This window comes from Limulus polyphemus, unplaced genomic scaffold, assembly GCF_000517525.1.
Source record: "Limulus polyphemus unplaced genomic scaffold, Limulus_polyphemus-2.1.2 Scaffold2895, whole genome shotgun sequence".
Taxonomy (NCBI): domain Eukaryota; kingdom Metazoa; phylum Arthropoda; class Merostomata; order Xiphosura; family Limulidae; genus Limulus; species Limulus polyphemus.
This window is the reverse complement of record NW_013668505.1, coordinates 34,731-52,427: the sequence shown is the minus strand read 5'-3', so window position 1 is coordinate 52,427 and position 17,697 is coordinate 34,731. Positions and strand designations below refer to the sequence as shown.

General features: G+C 31.2%; 1 protein-coding gene across 1 annotated transcript in view; it reads left to right on the top strand.

Moving 5' to 3' along the window:
• The first annotated feature begins 10,011 nt into the window (after positions 1-10,011).
• LOC106468159 (cyclin-T2-like) overlaps positions 10,012-17,697 on the top strand; it is a 16,086-nt gene continuing 8,400 nt past the window's right edge. Inside the window, exons 1-4 of the mRNA XM_022396464.1 lie at positions 10,012-10,107; positions 10,625-10,687; positions 15,677-15,722; positions 16,291-16,381. Coding sequence (XP_022252172.1) covers positions 10,092-10,107; positions 10,625-10,687; positions 15,677-15,722; positions 16,291-16,381 — 216 coding nt within the window. The 5' untranslated portion in view covers positions 10,012-10,091. The remainder of the gene's footprint in view (positions 10,108-10,624; positions 10,688-15,676; positions 15,723-16,290; positions 16,382-17,697) is intronic.

Here is a 17,697-nt window from a genome sequence, read left to right as displayed (position 1 = left end):
GTCATCGATAAGAATGGAGACTAATTTAATTTAATATATGTTTTGTTTTACATATATAAGTTGTTTGGTTTTTTTCATCTAAAAAAAAAAGCGACATTAATTTCTTGACGACCTAATATTTCATCCTAACCTTTTGCCTTTGTTTTTTACTTGTCTTGCATAAGAATAAATTATTAAGTTTCGTGCTTATTTCGCAGTATCAGTTCACAGCTACATCGTTTCTTTGTTCACTAAAATATCACCAAAATCATTGATAAAAGTGTATCGTTGGAACGTTTTTATACAAGAACTTATAGAAAAATTGAAAGATTTAAATCATTCAACTAAAAATCAATTTTATATCTATCTGTGTGTGTCCCTCTTTCTATATCTGTTTTACTGCCTGTTTAATCGTTAACTCGACTGACCTACCTATGTTCGTACAAGCGAACTTTTATTTATATTACAAAAAGTTCTGTGTTTACAGTACTGTAAACACAGATGTATTAAAGCTGTTTACAGATGTACTGTAAACGTTTGAGTCACTTTATTCTGCTTTTAACATACAGTGATTTCATAATGCATGTCATTTGTATTAATATTCGTAAGTTTTAAACCTGAAATTAGAAATAGTAGGGTGTTTCAATAATATAGTTGATAGTTTAAGAAAGTAATGCAGTTTTTGATAGATGTATCTCCATTTTTCCCCTAATTCAGACTATTAACTTCACATTGTTTATTTTGCAAGCAAAGTGAGGTCTACTTTCTTAATTGTGCATACAGAACACGAACGTTATCGGTATTGATTCACTTACGAGCTAACTAAGCTGTCAAAATGCAGCAAAGTCAACAATTTGTGAAATTGGGCTTAACGTGGGCAAGTGTTTTGGTTGCTGGATTGTGCATGTTTCGTGTTGTTGTCATAAAATCGCCCCTTACACTTTGGGGGTCGTCGGTGCGTTAGAATCTTACTATTCAATTAGAGCAGCCCAAGATTTCTTTGTAAGTGCTATTTTGTCTATCAGTTCAAAATTAGGGGCAACAAGTGCATATAGCCTTTGTGTAACTTAAAACGAGGATATCGGTAGCATTCATATAACGGTCCAGACACTTCGTATCTGAAATGACTGAAAGCTCTTAGTGTCTTCCAAGTCATGACAGAGAAGTCAAGGTAACACCTACTTTATCACACAACGACCTTAGTATATTTTTCATTTTACGAGGCTAACAGTAGGATATCATCACCTGTCACAAAACAAATAAGTCAATACATATCATGATAGGAAGACTTAACTATCATCTATTTCAGGAAATGAAGACGCTGGTAGTTCATTTGTCTTCAAACAGAATCATTGCTTACATCCATGTCATGGAGCAAAAACCTAGATACTGGTATCACTTATTACTTAATAATCATTGCATAAAGACTTAAATGTTATCCATGCCACGGTATATAGTATTGTGCATGCCACGCCATTTATTCAACGACGTATAGGCAAATCGTAAAAACTTTTAACATTTAGAAGCCGTGATGATAAATCATTTAAATTAATTCAGTAATGGATTATATAACGTCATTATACGAAGTTATATTCCAAATATTTTACTGTGAACTAACAATATCGTATGACAAATTTGTCTAATTTCTTTATGTTAATGTTTATTTTATTTACAAAAATACATCATCGTCAATAAAATTGATTAATCTCAAAAAGTCATATTAATATAAAGTGTGTGTGTGTTTTTCTTATAGCAAAGCCACATCGGGCTATCTCCTGTGTCCACCGAGGGGAATGGAACCCCTGATTCTAGCGTTGTAAATCCGAAGACTTATCGCTGTCCCACCGTGGGACATTAATGTAATGTATATCAATAGAAGCTACTGGTGCAAATATAGTTTATGCGTTGTAAATCCGAAGACTTATCGCTCGCTGTCCCACTGGAGGACATTAATATGACGTATTCGAATAGAAGCTACTGGAGGAAATATATTTTATGTTGGAGAAATGTTAAGAATCACAACGTCATGAGGTAAATGTAAACTAATCGTTATTGATATTGGCTTCGTGAATTTCGACCTTTTAGAGTTAGTTAATCATATTTGTACTTTTAAATTATTGTATTGCATTTCACATATTTGCGGCAAGTGCCTGAAGCGTTTATTAATAAAATACATAGAAATAATAAATAAAATGATAATAAATTGAGAGTTTCGTGATATATATATGTACATGTGTTTGCGTTGAAGTCTGCAACTTCAATTTTAATTGGGACTTGGGTTTTTCAAGTTAAACTTGTTAATTTGAATAAGATTTGGAAATAGAACAATAGTTGTATGTAACTTTTAAAAGTATGAAAGTTTGTGGAGTAAATTTTGCTAGATTTCTTGTTGATATAATACAATAAAGATTTAAAGCTTTCTTCACCCTATACTTCAGTTTGTCACGAAGCAGAAAACGTAAGAAAAATAAATAAAATACATAAGGATAACAAGTTAGAAAATAGCATCTGCAAAGTTATAAACAATTTAGGTTTATAAGCTCTTTCTCATTCTCCGTGACCCCCCAGTGGCACAGTGGGATGTCTGCGGACTTGCAACGCTAGAAACCGGGTTTCGATACCCGTAGCGGGCAGAGCACAGATAGCCCTTGTGTAGCTTTGTGCATGATTAAAAACAAAACATTCTCCGTGAGAGAAATATTTTTAAAACATCTATTGTAATAATAAATTGTGAAGCTAGAAAAAATGTAAATCGATTAAATATTTGTATTTAAAGAAATAAGCTTTTAGGAAGTTGACAAAAGATAAAGAGTTCTAACTTACCATATAATAAGTATTTTACACCACTTCCACATCTTCATTGCATGCCATGTTACATGGTTACATTTTCTTCTGCAAGATGCCGAATTAATTATATATATAAAGGAAATGGTTTTGTATAAATATATATATAAATACATAGATTTTTCATAGAATTTGATTCGTTAGAAAAAAAAATCATGTTACAATTGCATATGCATAATTTTATTTGAAGTTCATATTGTATTTCGTAATATATGTTGTGTTTTTCCAAGAGTGCATCGTATTTTTTATATCTGGTACACATTGGAATGCTCATCTTATGGTTGTACGTAGTTATAATTCCTGTTATAATAGCAACAGAGCTAGTGTTTGTAATATCTGTTATGTAAAGATGAGAGTTCTATATGAAATTCATCCGTGTTAAAGGTATTAAACAATAGAAACTACAATTGTATTTAATGTTAGAATAATGTTTACAGAACCTCAACAATGGTGTCATAACGTCTGCTTCTTTCGTTTTCCTCGTGGAATATCTGAACGCTATTACAGAAGAATTATAATGAGATCTCACTGTAGATGTTTTTATTCTGAAAATAGATGAAAATGGTAATGTAGAAGCATGCCATTGAAGCAGAAACGTAAATTTTCAACACAAAGTATGAAACTCTCGGTTTGAATGTATACATTACTGTTGATATTATGGATGCATAACGTTGAAAATGTATATTGAAGATGTAATTCTTGCGAAATTCAATAATACGTACAGCTTAGCATTGTTGAACAAAGAGTTGCTGCAGGATAACCGAAATTTTATCGAGCCTAAATAAATAGAAGATATTGTGCAACCGGTAAAAGCATCTGTAGTCTAGATAAATGCGGCAGATATGACATACACAATAATAAAGCAAGCGTTCTTTTGTATTTTAAATTTGAAAGTTTTACATACATGTATCTATATTCAAGTACAACACCAAGCATACCACAACATCTAGCGGCAGTTTGTTTCCACATTCATTTGCATATATCTATCAGTATGCTGTTCAACATTAAGAGAATATTACTACACGCTGTACCAGAGTTTTATATATTACTTAGAAAATACAATCCTTTTATTTTATTAGTGCGGAAATGTAATAATCACTCAAGCGAAAAATAAGCATAATTCTCAATTTATCTACAACATTGAAAATGATGTTATCGTTGCCTTCAAAATATTTTTGTTAATATAAAGAATCCTTTAATATTTGGAATTTATTTTTTTATGTTTTAGGTTTAACCATTCTGCAATACATAAAATCTGCATAAAATTATCCACTCAAGATTTTTCTAATATAATACATTTAGCATAGTTTAGTGAGAATCAGTATATATGTATATATATATATATATATATATCGGAAAGAGAATGTATATCTTACAATTTTAGTTAATTGCAATCAAGATATCTAAAACTTAGCACCGAATTTTTCCCGTATTTTAAGCTGCAGGTGCGTTACAAGACTAACAATTAGTCCTTTGGCGTGAATTGTGGTTTGTAGGGTGCTTCTGTCTGGCTACCTTTCCTGTGGTCAGAAATTCAAAATTAGGGACGATAGAAGAGAGCCTAGTAGCTTTGCTGTGAATACAAGACAGAAATATAGATTAATCTGAAATCAAAACTATAACTATAAGATAAAAGCTACACTAAAATATATAGGAATATTTGTTGAGTATATTTACAGGTCTTATTGTTATGTATAAGAAGGATTAAGTTTTCCTTTGACAATTTTCCTGGTACGAAACTACTATGCCATATTAATCGTTTGATAATTTTTGGTTGTATTCAGTTAATGAGAGTTTGTTGAATGTTAAACATTATAATGAAAACAGTACTTCTCAACAAAGGATTGCAGACTTTTTAGGTAAACTTCTTTCTATTAGCACTTAGCATAATTCAACTTCTCTGAAGAAACAGCCAATCCTGTTTAGCTATATGTCATTAATATAACAAAAAACTAAAATAAAGCAACTGACGCCACCTACATAGTACTGCTTCAACAGTGTACTTAAACTAAAAAAACTATTGAAACGTACCGACAGCAATTTTCAGGAAGTTTCTACAAAAAAAAGTACATTTTTAACGAAAAATATTTTAAGGAACCTCATTTATAAAAAATTTAAACCTCATATTTTTCGCATTTTTGTGGAAGCTTAGAAACATATATATAATGTTATTTTAATGAGATTCCTTAAAATATCTTCCATTAAGTACAAAACATTCTAAAAACGTTCCTGGCATTTTCCTTCCGGTATTTTTTCGTAATTTAACATATTTTTTATTGATTTATTACGATTAACACTGTGAGCCGCTTCTGTAAGTTGTAGGAGGGAGGGCTAGAGAAAATAACATCTTTTAATTTTTTTCTTACGTATAAATCTCTTAAAAATAAAACCCAGAGTTTTACACATGATAGGTAGTCTAAGGAGAAATTTACTTTTATATGTGCTTTCTTAAGAATAAAGCTATAATTAAAATATAAGGATATTGAGGAGATGGCATAACATATCTTACGGTGTCCATTAGTGTAAGCTTAGCAGAGTAATTTATTTAAAATATATTTGAAATAGTATTATATGATAAAAAATATATATATTTAAAATATGCCAGCTTTTGACAAACAGCAATGAGACGTTTGTGTCTGATTTGCTTCAGCAAATATATATCCAACGAATTATTTATCATCATGAACTTGACATGTAACTTCCTGTACTTACCTTAACTTTTGCCCGGCATGGCCAGGTGGATAAGGCGCTCGACTCACAATCTGAGGGTCGCGGGTTCGAATCCGCATCCCACCAAACATGCTCGCCCTTTCAGCCGTGGGGGCGTTATAATGTGACGGTCAATCCCACTATTCGTTGGTACAAGAGTAGCCCAAGAGTTGGCGGTAGGCCTTCCCTCTAGTCTTACACTGCTAAATTAGGGACGGCTAGCGCAGATAGCCCTCGTGTAGCTTTGCGCGAAATTCCGAAAACAAACAAACCTTAACTTTCATTTCAAAGAGTGCCAACATATTTATGTATGTCTAACAAGACATGACAGCACTTAGTTACACTTTTATTGAATGTAACTTTAAAAAAATTGACTGCTTGCATTTAATTTAAAATTTTGTACACGACTGATTAGGGTTTAACTATTTAGGATCAGATCTAGAAAAGAAAAAAAAATACACGACCATAAATCCATTTCCTAATATCATTATAAGATTGAAGACGGTTACTTTTATTTAGGAATATTTCTTTTTGGTTTTATGATCTTACAATATTTTTATTACATCATTATACGTGCTTGACAATAATGAGTCAGTTTATTCTTGATAACAAGAACATTACTTTTGCTTTTGTTTAATCATAGATGAGCCACACGTCACATGTCCTATAAGGAAAATATTATTGAAAATATGTTTTATTAAGTTTAAATATTATATTTCTTTATCTGTTATTTGATCAGGAAATTGGTCAAATTAGAATAAACGTTTTCCCGTATTTACTGGAAATTTAATTTTTGTTAACAGAAAAAAAAACTTTTATTCTCTATTTACAATGGCCGATGAATTACAGTTTACTTCCTTATTTTTTAAATTTATTTTGTTCTTCACATCATATGAAATTTTAAATGACCCCCCAGTGGCACAGTGGACTTTAATAAGCATTATGATATGAGTCACAAATACAATTATCATTATTCTTATTAGTGTTTTTATATCTTGCTTTTGTTTTTGGTAATTTATCCAAATGACTGACAACGTAATACGAACACGTTTTTATTCTTTATTTATCAAGACATAAATATCTACATTATAATATCAAAAGTATTGAGGCAACATTTGTTGAGAAGGAATACATCGTGTTTTCAAGATTGTTCCCGATTTTGATAAGGTTCAATTATGAAATAAGCCACTTTGGACTTTGTTATTGTCACCAACCAGTGGTTCACATCTATTGGAAAAGACTATCACTACTCTTTCAAAGTAACTCAGATGGATTAAGAATTCAAAGATGTTTCCTTTAGGCACTGTTCCGACAAGGTATGTATTTTTGCTTGGAGTTTTATAATGATCAACAAAGCATAAATATTTCAGGTAGAATCATTTATTCACAGGCAGTAAACATTGTTTGTATTTTTACAACAATGATGAATTTCAAATCAGCTAAAAACACAACATGATATTCTCCTTAACACAGTCTTCATATGTGGGACAACATAAAGTATATGCAGTACAGCCAAAAATCGATACATTTGGGTTATAGGCTTTTTATTCATTTCTATCAAGACTTCCTAAACCTACGTGGTAATAAGAGTATATGACGGGTGAATTCGGCAAGGCAGAGACAAAAAGCTTTGTACTGTACACAGCAATGCAGTGCCATATCAACACAGATGCAAAGTGTCGCTTCACAGAGGACACATATAATGGCTACGTATTTGATTCGCGGGGAAAAACAAAACATTCGACAAACAAATGATGTCGTGGCTATAAACTACGATTGGATGATTTTGTCACAGCTTTTCCGAGGAAATTACATTCATAAAGAGGGATTCCTAAAGAATATAGAGGGAAATAAGAGACCATTTCTAAGAAAGAAGCCAACATACTTCTCTATGAAAGCAGAAAATTTTTCTTAGTATTAAATCGTCAAGAAATTAATGCCGCTTTTATTTTAGATGAAAAAAAAACCGAAATTATATATCAAAACAAAACATATATTAAATGAAATAGTCTCCATTCTTATCGATGATGCTTTTCCATTTTACAATCAAGTTGTTAATGCCCTGATTAAAGAAATCACTTGGCTTTGAAGCAAAAACATGTCGATGTCCTCTTTAACACCTTCCACATTTGCATACATTTTCCCATTAAGATGGTGATGCAGCAAATGAAAAAGATGGTAATCTGATGGTGCCATATCTGGAGAATATGGTGGGTGGAGGAGAACTTCCCAACTCAACTCCATAATCTTGTGTTGCATCAAACGTGCCACATGTGAACGTGCATTGTTGTGGAGAAGAACACCTTTCTGATTGACGAGTGAAGAGTGTTTCTGATGAAGGACTTGATTTAAATGTTTCACTTGCTGACTATAGATTTCTGTATTAACAGTTAGCTGTAGATTGAGGAGTTCAAAATGAATTACTCCTTTAATGTCCCACCAAATTCAAAGCATCACTTTCTGCAAATGGAGTCCAAGTTCTGGGGCCAGAAGAGATGAAGAAATGTTCACACGTTGGAAATGATGATCATCGGAGATTTCGTGAGGCACCCAAACACCTTCTTTATGGAGTTTTCCCATATTCCTTAGGTGTTTTCATATTGTTTCATGAGAGACATGCAATTTCAGGGCCATTTCACGAGTATGTTGTCTTGGGTTAGACTCAACAAGCGTCTTCAGAGCATCAATATCACTTCCAACATGTCGGCCCCTGCCATCACAGTTTTTAAGGCAAAAGTCACCAGAACGAAATTTGCTGAACCATCATTGACACTTATGAATGTTCAAAACATTTCCATAAACTTCTTTGATATTCTTTGTGGCTGCAGAGCCATTGTTTCCTTTATTGTATTCAAACAGCATTACATGCCGAATATGTGTCTCGTCGTGTGCCATCACAATAAGGGATTAAAGTACACTAAACTTTACACATTATATAGGCTACACTAAAGTGATGTTTAGGCAGTTTGTTTAACTATTATGTGTGATGTATGTTTTTTTGAGGGTGGTTAATGAAAGTGTTCCAAAATGCGGCATTAATTTATTGACGACCTAATATATCTGTGTGTGTACATTTGCTTATTTAATACTTTTGATTTTGATATGAACAGTTTAATTAAAATTGTTAGCAAACAGTTGTTTTTTATATAGGGTTAGAAATTTTTATAAATTAATGCATTTATTTCAATCATTGCCATTCTTTACAGAAAAAAAACTATTTTTGACATAGACTAAATATTTATCTTCATGGAGTTGATCTTGAACTTCTGCAATTTTAACTGGATATTTAAATGAATGCATTTTTGAATTTCAACTTATATTTTCTATAGAACTGAATTATGTATCAATTTTTATTTCTTCAATTTCTTAAAACCTGAAATACTAGTTTTTAATGTCAAAAAAGCCGAGAAAACAAATTGAAGTAGCTTTGGTTTACATCACAAACACTACTACAGTAAATTTTGAAAATGTTTGAATTATAGAAAATAATCAAGGTAGTTAAATTTCTGAAATTGGTTAGATTTTTATTTTATGAGTTTGGGAACTGGGTCACATAAGGTGAAGGTTACTTCATTGGTAATTTTCCATATAAACATTAGTCAGATAAACTTTGTTATAATTTTATTAAAAATAATGTCTACATCCATATGTTTGAATACCTTTCAATATATATTTTAGTTTTCAGGATTTTCTATTTGTATATGGAATGCTTTTGAATACACTGGTGATCATAAAATGTTCATCCTTTAAGCAACCCGACTGGGAATGTATCCCAGTTAATTGTTGCTTGCTTAACATATTTATCAGAGAATTTGATAGGAGGTCTTAAAACACAGCTTCCAGATGAACATTTTATCATAATTTTTTTATTTTACCTTTAGATTACATTAATGGAGACTTAAGTTAACATAAATACATTACGCTTTATATCAGTTCAGTAAAGGACGTTGTTTATTTAAAAAAGTTTCAAACTGATTTATGTTTCTGTACAGAAAAATCTGTTTAATCAACAAGAAAATGGACACACACACACAAAAAAAAACAAAATGATTTTGCTATATTTATTAAGAATACAGTGATACATTTTTTATAATAAACAATCTAAGCAGGATTTGACTATATTAAAATGTCAAAGAATTATTGGCATAAGTCATGCTTGCTTGTGGGTGATGATGTCATAGATTTGCTGTTCTCATGGTTAGAGAACAATGCCACAGTATATCACATTTTCTTTTACTGGTTTTAACCAAATTAATGTGAAATTCTCAAGTGTAATTTCAGTGATAAAACTTTTTGATAATGTTGTGTAAATGTGCTTTAGCTGGGAATGTATATTTTAGAAAACTTAATAATCCCACTAGATTAAAAAAAGGAGAAAATGTTCTTAATGTTTTGTTTGCAATCACACCTGTTCAGATTTAGCCTTTTGCAATAACTTTATTCTAAAAATGCATATGCTGTAGAAAATAATGGAGCATATTGATTTAATAAGACTTATATTTACATATATTTAGGCATACTTGGAACAAGCACATGAATTGGTTGTAAATGAAAACATAATGTTACAAACATTAGGTAAGTTGAGATGAATTGTTTAATTTATTTATTTTTTAATTTTATATTTTTTTCAGTCTTTTTTTTTGTATAGCATGACTGTTTAAAATTAGTATCTTAAGATTAAATGCCTTATATCAAAAAATAATATATGATTTCTACTTGAAAATAAAAAGTTTATTTTGCGAAGTAATTTGTAAGCTTTATTTTTTATTGTCAAAATTATGTTTTTATAGTTCTTGTGTAAAATTCTGTGAGAACTTATTAACAATAAACTTTACATTTATTAACTTAATTATTGTTTATTAATAAACCTAGTTAATATCAAATGTTATATCCCACAAAATCTCAATATCTGGTATACCTTTTTTATGCATCTTGTAAAAATAACTACTGATTTTATTGTGTGACAAGAGGGTTTAAAAGACTAGTTAGCATGTTGAGATGTAACCATTATGAAGACTTTTTTTTCAAAATACTCTGTCCTATATTATATTAGAAATGCAATTAACATAATTTAATTGACAATTTGTGGTAGGATTTGACATCGCAATTGAACATCCACACACTTATGTAGTCAAATGCTGTCAGCTGGTCAGAGGTGAGTTAACTGTAATGCTGTAATATGAACTTATTACATTTGCATTTAAAAAACTGTTTTTTCTTAATTTTATAAAAACTTATTTGGTGAATGAAATTTGTTTGAGCCATTACAGGAGACAAATTTAATGGAGTGCCGGGTCAATCTAGGCCTCCAAGAGACATGATTAGGAATTACAGGTGGTCCTATTCATCATAGCTGGAGAAGTGATCATTAGTGGTGATTTTGCAGTCAAGCTTTGATGCACAACAACATTTATATGATCACCCACCATTGTCTACTTTTGGACATTATAAGATGATTGCAATTCTCAAGCATAATGTACCTGACATTGTTGTTGTTTTTTCATGTTTTAAAGCCTTTTTTGATAATTACCAGACTTGATAAATGTAAAGTAAATTTGAAAGATTACTGTTAATGTTCATAGTCAAGCAAATCAACAAATGTACAGTCAATGTGCAGAGATTTAAATGTTTGTCATAACTAATTCAAGTTATTATAACAGTTATATTGCAGTGAAAGATTCAAAACTGCCATAAACATTATGTGAGAGGGGTACAGTATTCATTCCAGGACAAAATATAATGGGGCCATGTGGCCCTTTCAGGTATAAAACTTGGAGCCGTGTTAATATAAATTGAATAAACTATTTAAAAGATCAGATTAAATGTTTGTCTTGCTTTAATCCCTTTTATCAGATACGTCAAACAATGAAAGTTCATTAGAATAGAAGCTAATGATCATTTCAATTTGTGATAATAGTTCTGTTTAAGTGAAAACACTGTAACTCAACAAATACAATAGTAAACAGTTCCAACTAAGAAAAATTACTGGAATTATCCATGTTAACTTCTTGTGCTTCACATTTATCCTGTAACCCTCATATTACTTGAATGTCTTTTTTTGTTTCCTACTCTGTCCACTCACCTAGAGTGTTTTGAAATTAAAATCTTCCAATGCTGGCTCTTCTACTGAATCAGTCATAATCTCATAAATGCTCACTGGTTCTAAGCAATTTCTCTTGGAGGTTTTAATGATATATTGGACAGAATCTGCAGTTTGCATGGGAGCAGTAACTGCAATGGCAGCTAAATTTAACGGCTTCAATATTCTTTGTGATTTGAATTGATCAATCCCCATAGTACACTGTCTCTTGGGTATCCAGCATTAATAATCTGTTCTCTTACTTATGACCACTGTTTTTGTTTTCCTTGGATCTACTATAGCTTCTGCTGTGCTTGCAATCTCATCATGCTTATGTTCTTTTGCACTTCCAAGGTGGTTTATAAGGGTCTCAATCTTGCTATTACCCAATATGAAAGTTCATTATTTGAGTGGAAATGTAATTGGTCTCATTCCAAATACACCCATTGTATACGTGATCTTAAAAGAGTCATTCTGTGGGAACCTTTCGTTGAGTTTTTCCACAAGTTTCTCTATAAATGTGCTTTTCAGTGCTTTAATGTTTCTTCCACCCCTAGATTCTCTATACATAAGCCTGTACCCTTCTTCAATCAGATGATCTCTCAGTGTGGCAAGAAAAAAATTGATGTTCCTCCTGTTCTTCAGCATCTTTGTACTTGTTCAGTGATCTTATACAGTGATTAGTATTTATCTGGATGGCAGACATCCAAGTTTCTTTTCTGGAAAACCAGTCACAGCTCAGTGGTAATAAGGAGTATGTCTTTCAGCATGTATGTGGTGCCTGTAAAGTCATAATTTCCAAGTTTCTTTGCATAACCCTTTGTTTTAGCATGTTTTTCTTTGTTGAATAATGTGATAAAAGAAACCAGGGATCTAAACACACTGTCTACTGCCTTGTAGATGGAAATCCATCTTACTTCACTTACTTCCTTTATCTTGATTTGTCATCTTCTAGCAGCTGCTGTATCTTTTAACTTCTCACATCTATTTGCTGAGCCTTTAAAGACATAAAACATTCCAGTCAATGTCTCTTGATGCTCCTTAGGATAAGGTATTTCACTAGCTGCCTGTGAGCTGACTAATGCTAATCTGTATGCAATGCAATGATAATTCAAGATCATAGGATTTTTCTTAGAAGGTGTCCAGTCACACCCTCTTTTTACCCCTGTCATCACTATTGTGCTATAACTTCCAAACCCATAGACTTTTGATATTGGTACCTGTCTCTCTTCTAAACCTCCTAAAATAGCCTTTGATACTGTTTCCCCTTTCCAATCTCTAACCTTAACATGTTTCAGTAGCATGATACTTCATTCAGATGTTTAAGGATTCAGCACATGAGCATATACTACAATTTTTTCCATTTCGATGTCACAACTGTCATCAGCTAACACACTTACTGGTGAACACTTCAGTTTTTAGTCATTGTCATGATTTATCACACTAGCAGTTGAAGACAATCCCATTGGCTGTGTTCACTGATGCATAAGTAGCCTTCTCAGACACATTTATTTTGTCCATATCAGGGATGCCAAGTTCATCCAGGAATGGTATCATACTTTCATATTTAATCAGGGGTAAATCTTCTTTCATTACTGAATACAGATTTCATACACTTGACTATGCCATTTTTGTTATCATTTAAAAATCATTTTGCTTATGTTTAAATAGCTTGTTTTAGTGTTATACTTTCCACACAGTTTGTGATCACTTCCCATGGTGTGCCTGGTCAATATGCTGATCTGAAAATTACAGGATCCTTTTATAAACAATTTCATATGGTTATGTTCAATACGCAACTTACAAAACATGCAAATTTTTAGCTGAGTTATAGTTAGCCAATAAGATTTTTCTAACCAGGCATGCTGAAATATTCGCTGGTCATGTTCACTTTCCTGGACCATGAAAGATGAGGTATTTTTGGAATCTTCTAGAGCTGTTACTTCATTCTCATTTCTTATTTCACCTTCTATAGATATTGCTGCAGTTTCCAAGGGGGATAGTTTATTTGATTTTGATTTATTTTGTGAGGAAATGAAGAACATTCTTTTGATTTGCATGATTGCATTCAGTTTTATGCTTCAGGGAAGCCATTGTTATAGGAAACAACTGCTGAAGTATATTCGTCCAATACAAAAATCGATATGATGTCAGGTAGTATTGGATGAGTTTGTGCTCGTAGGTTTATCTCAAGTAGTTTACCGTGTTATTGAAAATGCACCGAACGGTCGGATTTGTAAATATTGTTGAGTTAATTAGTGAGAAATATGTGCCATGGCCACAAGGGCTTGTCCTGAAATGAACACTGATGGTATCATGTTTTTGACTTATGTAGTCTTGCATTTTAATAGGGGGAACTAAATAAATGACTGACTTATAGTGCTTACCTGACATTTACTAATATTAATAAATTTAACTGAATGATCATCTATAAAATTAAAGTACTTACTTTAACCTAATTTTTGATTCACAGTTCCCTTGGTAACTTCATGAATGTCATAAAAAAATTACCCAAAGAATTCTTTCATAAAAATGTAAATGATAGCTCTTTATGTGAAATATGGGCAGTATTAAGGAATTTGTGGAGGAATCTAAAATAAATTGTGTATGTTTGGATTTGGTTCAAAGCAGATGAGTTAAAAATTTATTTACCCTGTCATTTTTTTTCACTTGCATGTTTACTTGTAAGAAAGGCTTGAAGTCAGTGATCATTGTAAATCAAAGTACATGCAGGAAAAAAAAATGTTTCAGTTTATATTTTTTAGAAAAAAGACAGATTACAGTAAAGTCAAATTTAATTTATAAAGTTTTTCTGCTTCATAAATACCCATGAGTGGTATTATTTAGCATTAAATACAAAATTTTCACTCCTTCACCAGCTAATCACTCTGTCTGGTGCTTCACTTAAGTAGTGAAAATTGTCCTTACAAGTCACTGTATATGGAATATGGAGGGATAAGAGATAAAAACCCTGGTGGTTTAACAGAGCACATAGTCCATTTTGTAGTTTTATGCTTAATAACAAACAAACAATTCAAGGACAAACACACTTTGAATAACCATTTGTTGCATACTTGAGTTACGCACATATTGAGCTGAGTGGAGTAAATTTAAATAACATTTCTTCTTAGGTTAATGTATCTATTTACATTATATTGACATTTCCATTTAATTTGTAGACAAAAAGAGGCTATTTATAGTTTTGCAGAATTATAATTTTTTTAATTAACTAGTCATTGAATCTTGGGTCATAAGTAAGTTGTATATAAAGTTCTGTTTTATAATTACCAAACACTTTATTTTCAGAATCTTGCAATAATAGTTGTATCCCTGTGCCACTTAAAAAGGGTAGGTTAAGGTTAATTCTAAGTATGTAAATTTCCTACATTTCAAAACCAAGAAATGTTAAAATATTCATGATGCACTGTTTGCTTAAAGGCTTTTCCAAAATTTAAAGAATGTGCATTTCTGAACTCCATAAACAAAACACTGCTTTACATGTGGTACACTTAATTCTCACATAGTGTAATCTGTTATGTGTACCATCGACTTGGTTGCCTTGTTGTCTGCAGTACAGAGTTTAATTTTGACCCCATACATTAAACATAAATAACATTCAATCACCCCACAAAATTATTATTATTCTATTTCATATGTTACTTTAAAAAACTTAGGAAATAAGTAACTATATATTGATGAATGCCAATAAAGTTATGTGCCTACACTCACTGTCCGAGCTAGTATATTTATTAAAGAGGGATATAGTAATTGTATTTGTAAAAAATAGTTTAAATAAATTAATGAAGTATATAAATAGTTTTAAGGCAAATCAATTTACTAAATGTACATTGATTATTTTGTAGTTTGTCATTCAAAAACTTCAGGCTATTTTTATCCTGTGACTGCAATTATTATTATTTTTAGTATAATGTTCTGTTCCTAAATAACTAATGTATTCTTAGACCTCTGGTGGTTTCAAAGATATTAACTTACTGATTTCTTCCCTTTCCCTTATGCCATGTTTCTGGCTTTATCTGGGTGGACTTCAATTTACCACTTGAACAGCAAGCAAGGATCTTGCCCAGACATCCTACTTCATGGCTACCAACAGGTTTTTATCTCCTTCATTTTAGGATCATGATGTTGGAACATTTTATTTTCATTCTACTGTGATCATCACAGTTGAATATATGTATAGCATGAATATTTCACTAAATTTTGAGTAGAAAAATTAACTGAATCAATTTTTGGGTATCCAAAAACTAACAGGTAAGTTTATAGCTTTACAACATGTCTTGATTTATATTATCATAAAAGCTTGTGTTCTTAAAACATTTTGTGAAGCATAAAAAAAGAAACATTTGACCTATAAATGCAAAACAGTTGAAGTTGACTAGGCTAGTATATAAAGAATTATTTTACCTGAACTTATGTAAAATCATAATAATTTCATTTATGTGTTGATAGTTATAAATACTCTGCATCCAAAAAAAAATAATGAAGCTTGTAAATGTTTTAGAATGGTACTTAGATTACTTTTGCACACACAAAGTAGTATGTTGAACTGATTTTGAACTGTTATAAAATTGTCAGTTATGAGAAAGGATCATTTAATATAGTTTTAAAAACAGTATAATTGACTTAAAGTAACTTTATAGTTTTATTTTTATTTCTTTCAGTTTGCACCTGACAACAATGTGTCTCCAGTACAGACCAACCTTTGTTGCCTGTGTTTGTATTCACCTAGCATGTAAATGGTCAAGCTGGGAGGTAATGTTTCGAGTCATTTGATTAGAAACTTTAAAATATTTATATATTTAGTTAAGTATTTTTATCCTTTTGAATTCAGGAGCATAGGAAAAATAACAGAATGGCATTTAGTTCATAAACTGAAACCTGCTAAGTGAAGTAACTAATTGTAATTTGATATAAAGACTTATTATAGCATTGTGTGTCCAGTATAGATTTAACTTATTGCTGTCACTGTTTTTAAAGTTACTACTTTTTAGTAGTTGTTTTCACTCTGACTTGACAGGTGTTTATGTTTCTGTATTAATAAATAACTTAGTGATTTGTGTTTTATATCTAAAAGCTACAAGTATATCAAGTCAGCTTGATCATGAATAATAACAAAAGTTAATAAAATATCTTGCAGATTTACAAAGAAAATGGCTTCAGCAGGGTGTGTGTGCTGTGACCTAAATGTTTTTTTAAGTAAATTGAATCATGTAAATAGATTTAAATTTAAAATGTAACACTAGCTAGCTTTATTCAAATTCTTACTTTAGCTATGTAACAACAGCCTAAGAAATTCACTTAAGGTTTCATTTAATGTTACTGTATGAATTGCTCACAAACAAACAATTGAAAACATGTAGGAACAAACTAATCAGCTTGGATAAAGATTTATTTGATGCTGTTAGTTAAGCTGTTTGGTATCACACTAGTGTAATAGTGATGTAACATCAAATATGTTTATAGTAACAACCAGTGAAATTTTATGTAACATTATAATTTAAGTGGTATGGTAACATACATGCATTGTAATGTACAGCTTTATTGAACACAGTTGGTACCATAAAATACCAATTCTGATACTGTCTAACCTCAACTCACACAAATCTATCTTAATCTTCATTCTGCCCCCTAAGTATTGCTAAAGAATTTTAACTCTCATTGCTCTAGTCTATATAGCCCACAAATTTCATGCCACTTTTGAATATGTATATAGCATGTGACCACCCTCCACCAATAGTATTGCACCACTTATATTAGCGCAGCTAGCTCCCTCTGCTTTTCATGCTCAATCCTCACTTTCTCGATTGTCACAGCATCATTTTTCCTGCATAACTACCGTTTACAATTTTATTTTGTTGACATTTCAATACCTTTTTCAACAGTTTTCTTTTACTGTGTTTGCATTCAGTTGTTTCAATATATATATATATTTTTTTTTGCATTTGTTTATTGTTACCGAATTATACGGTAACTTAGAATGACTTTGCAATTCAATGTATCAACAATAGAAGTTCCCAATTATAGTATTTTGGCACTTGTGTATAAAGTTAAAATCATATATAATATTC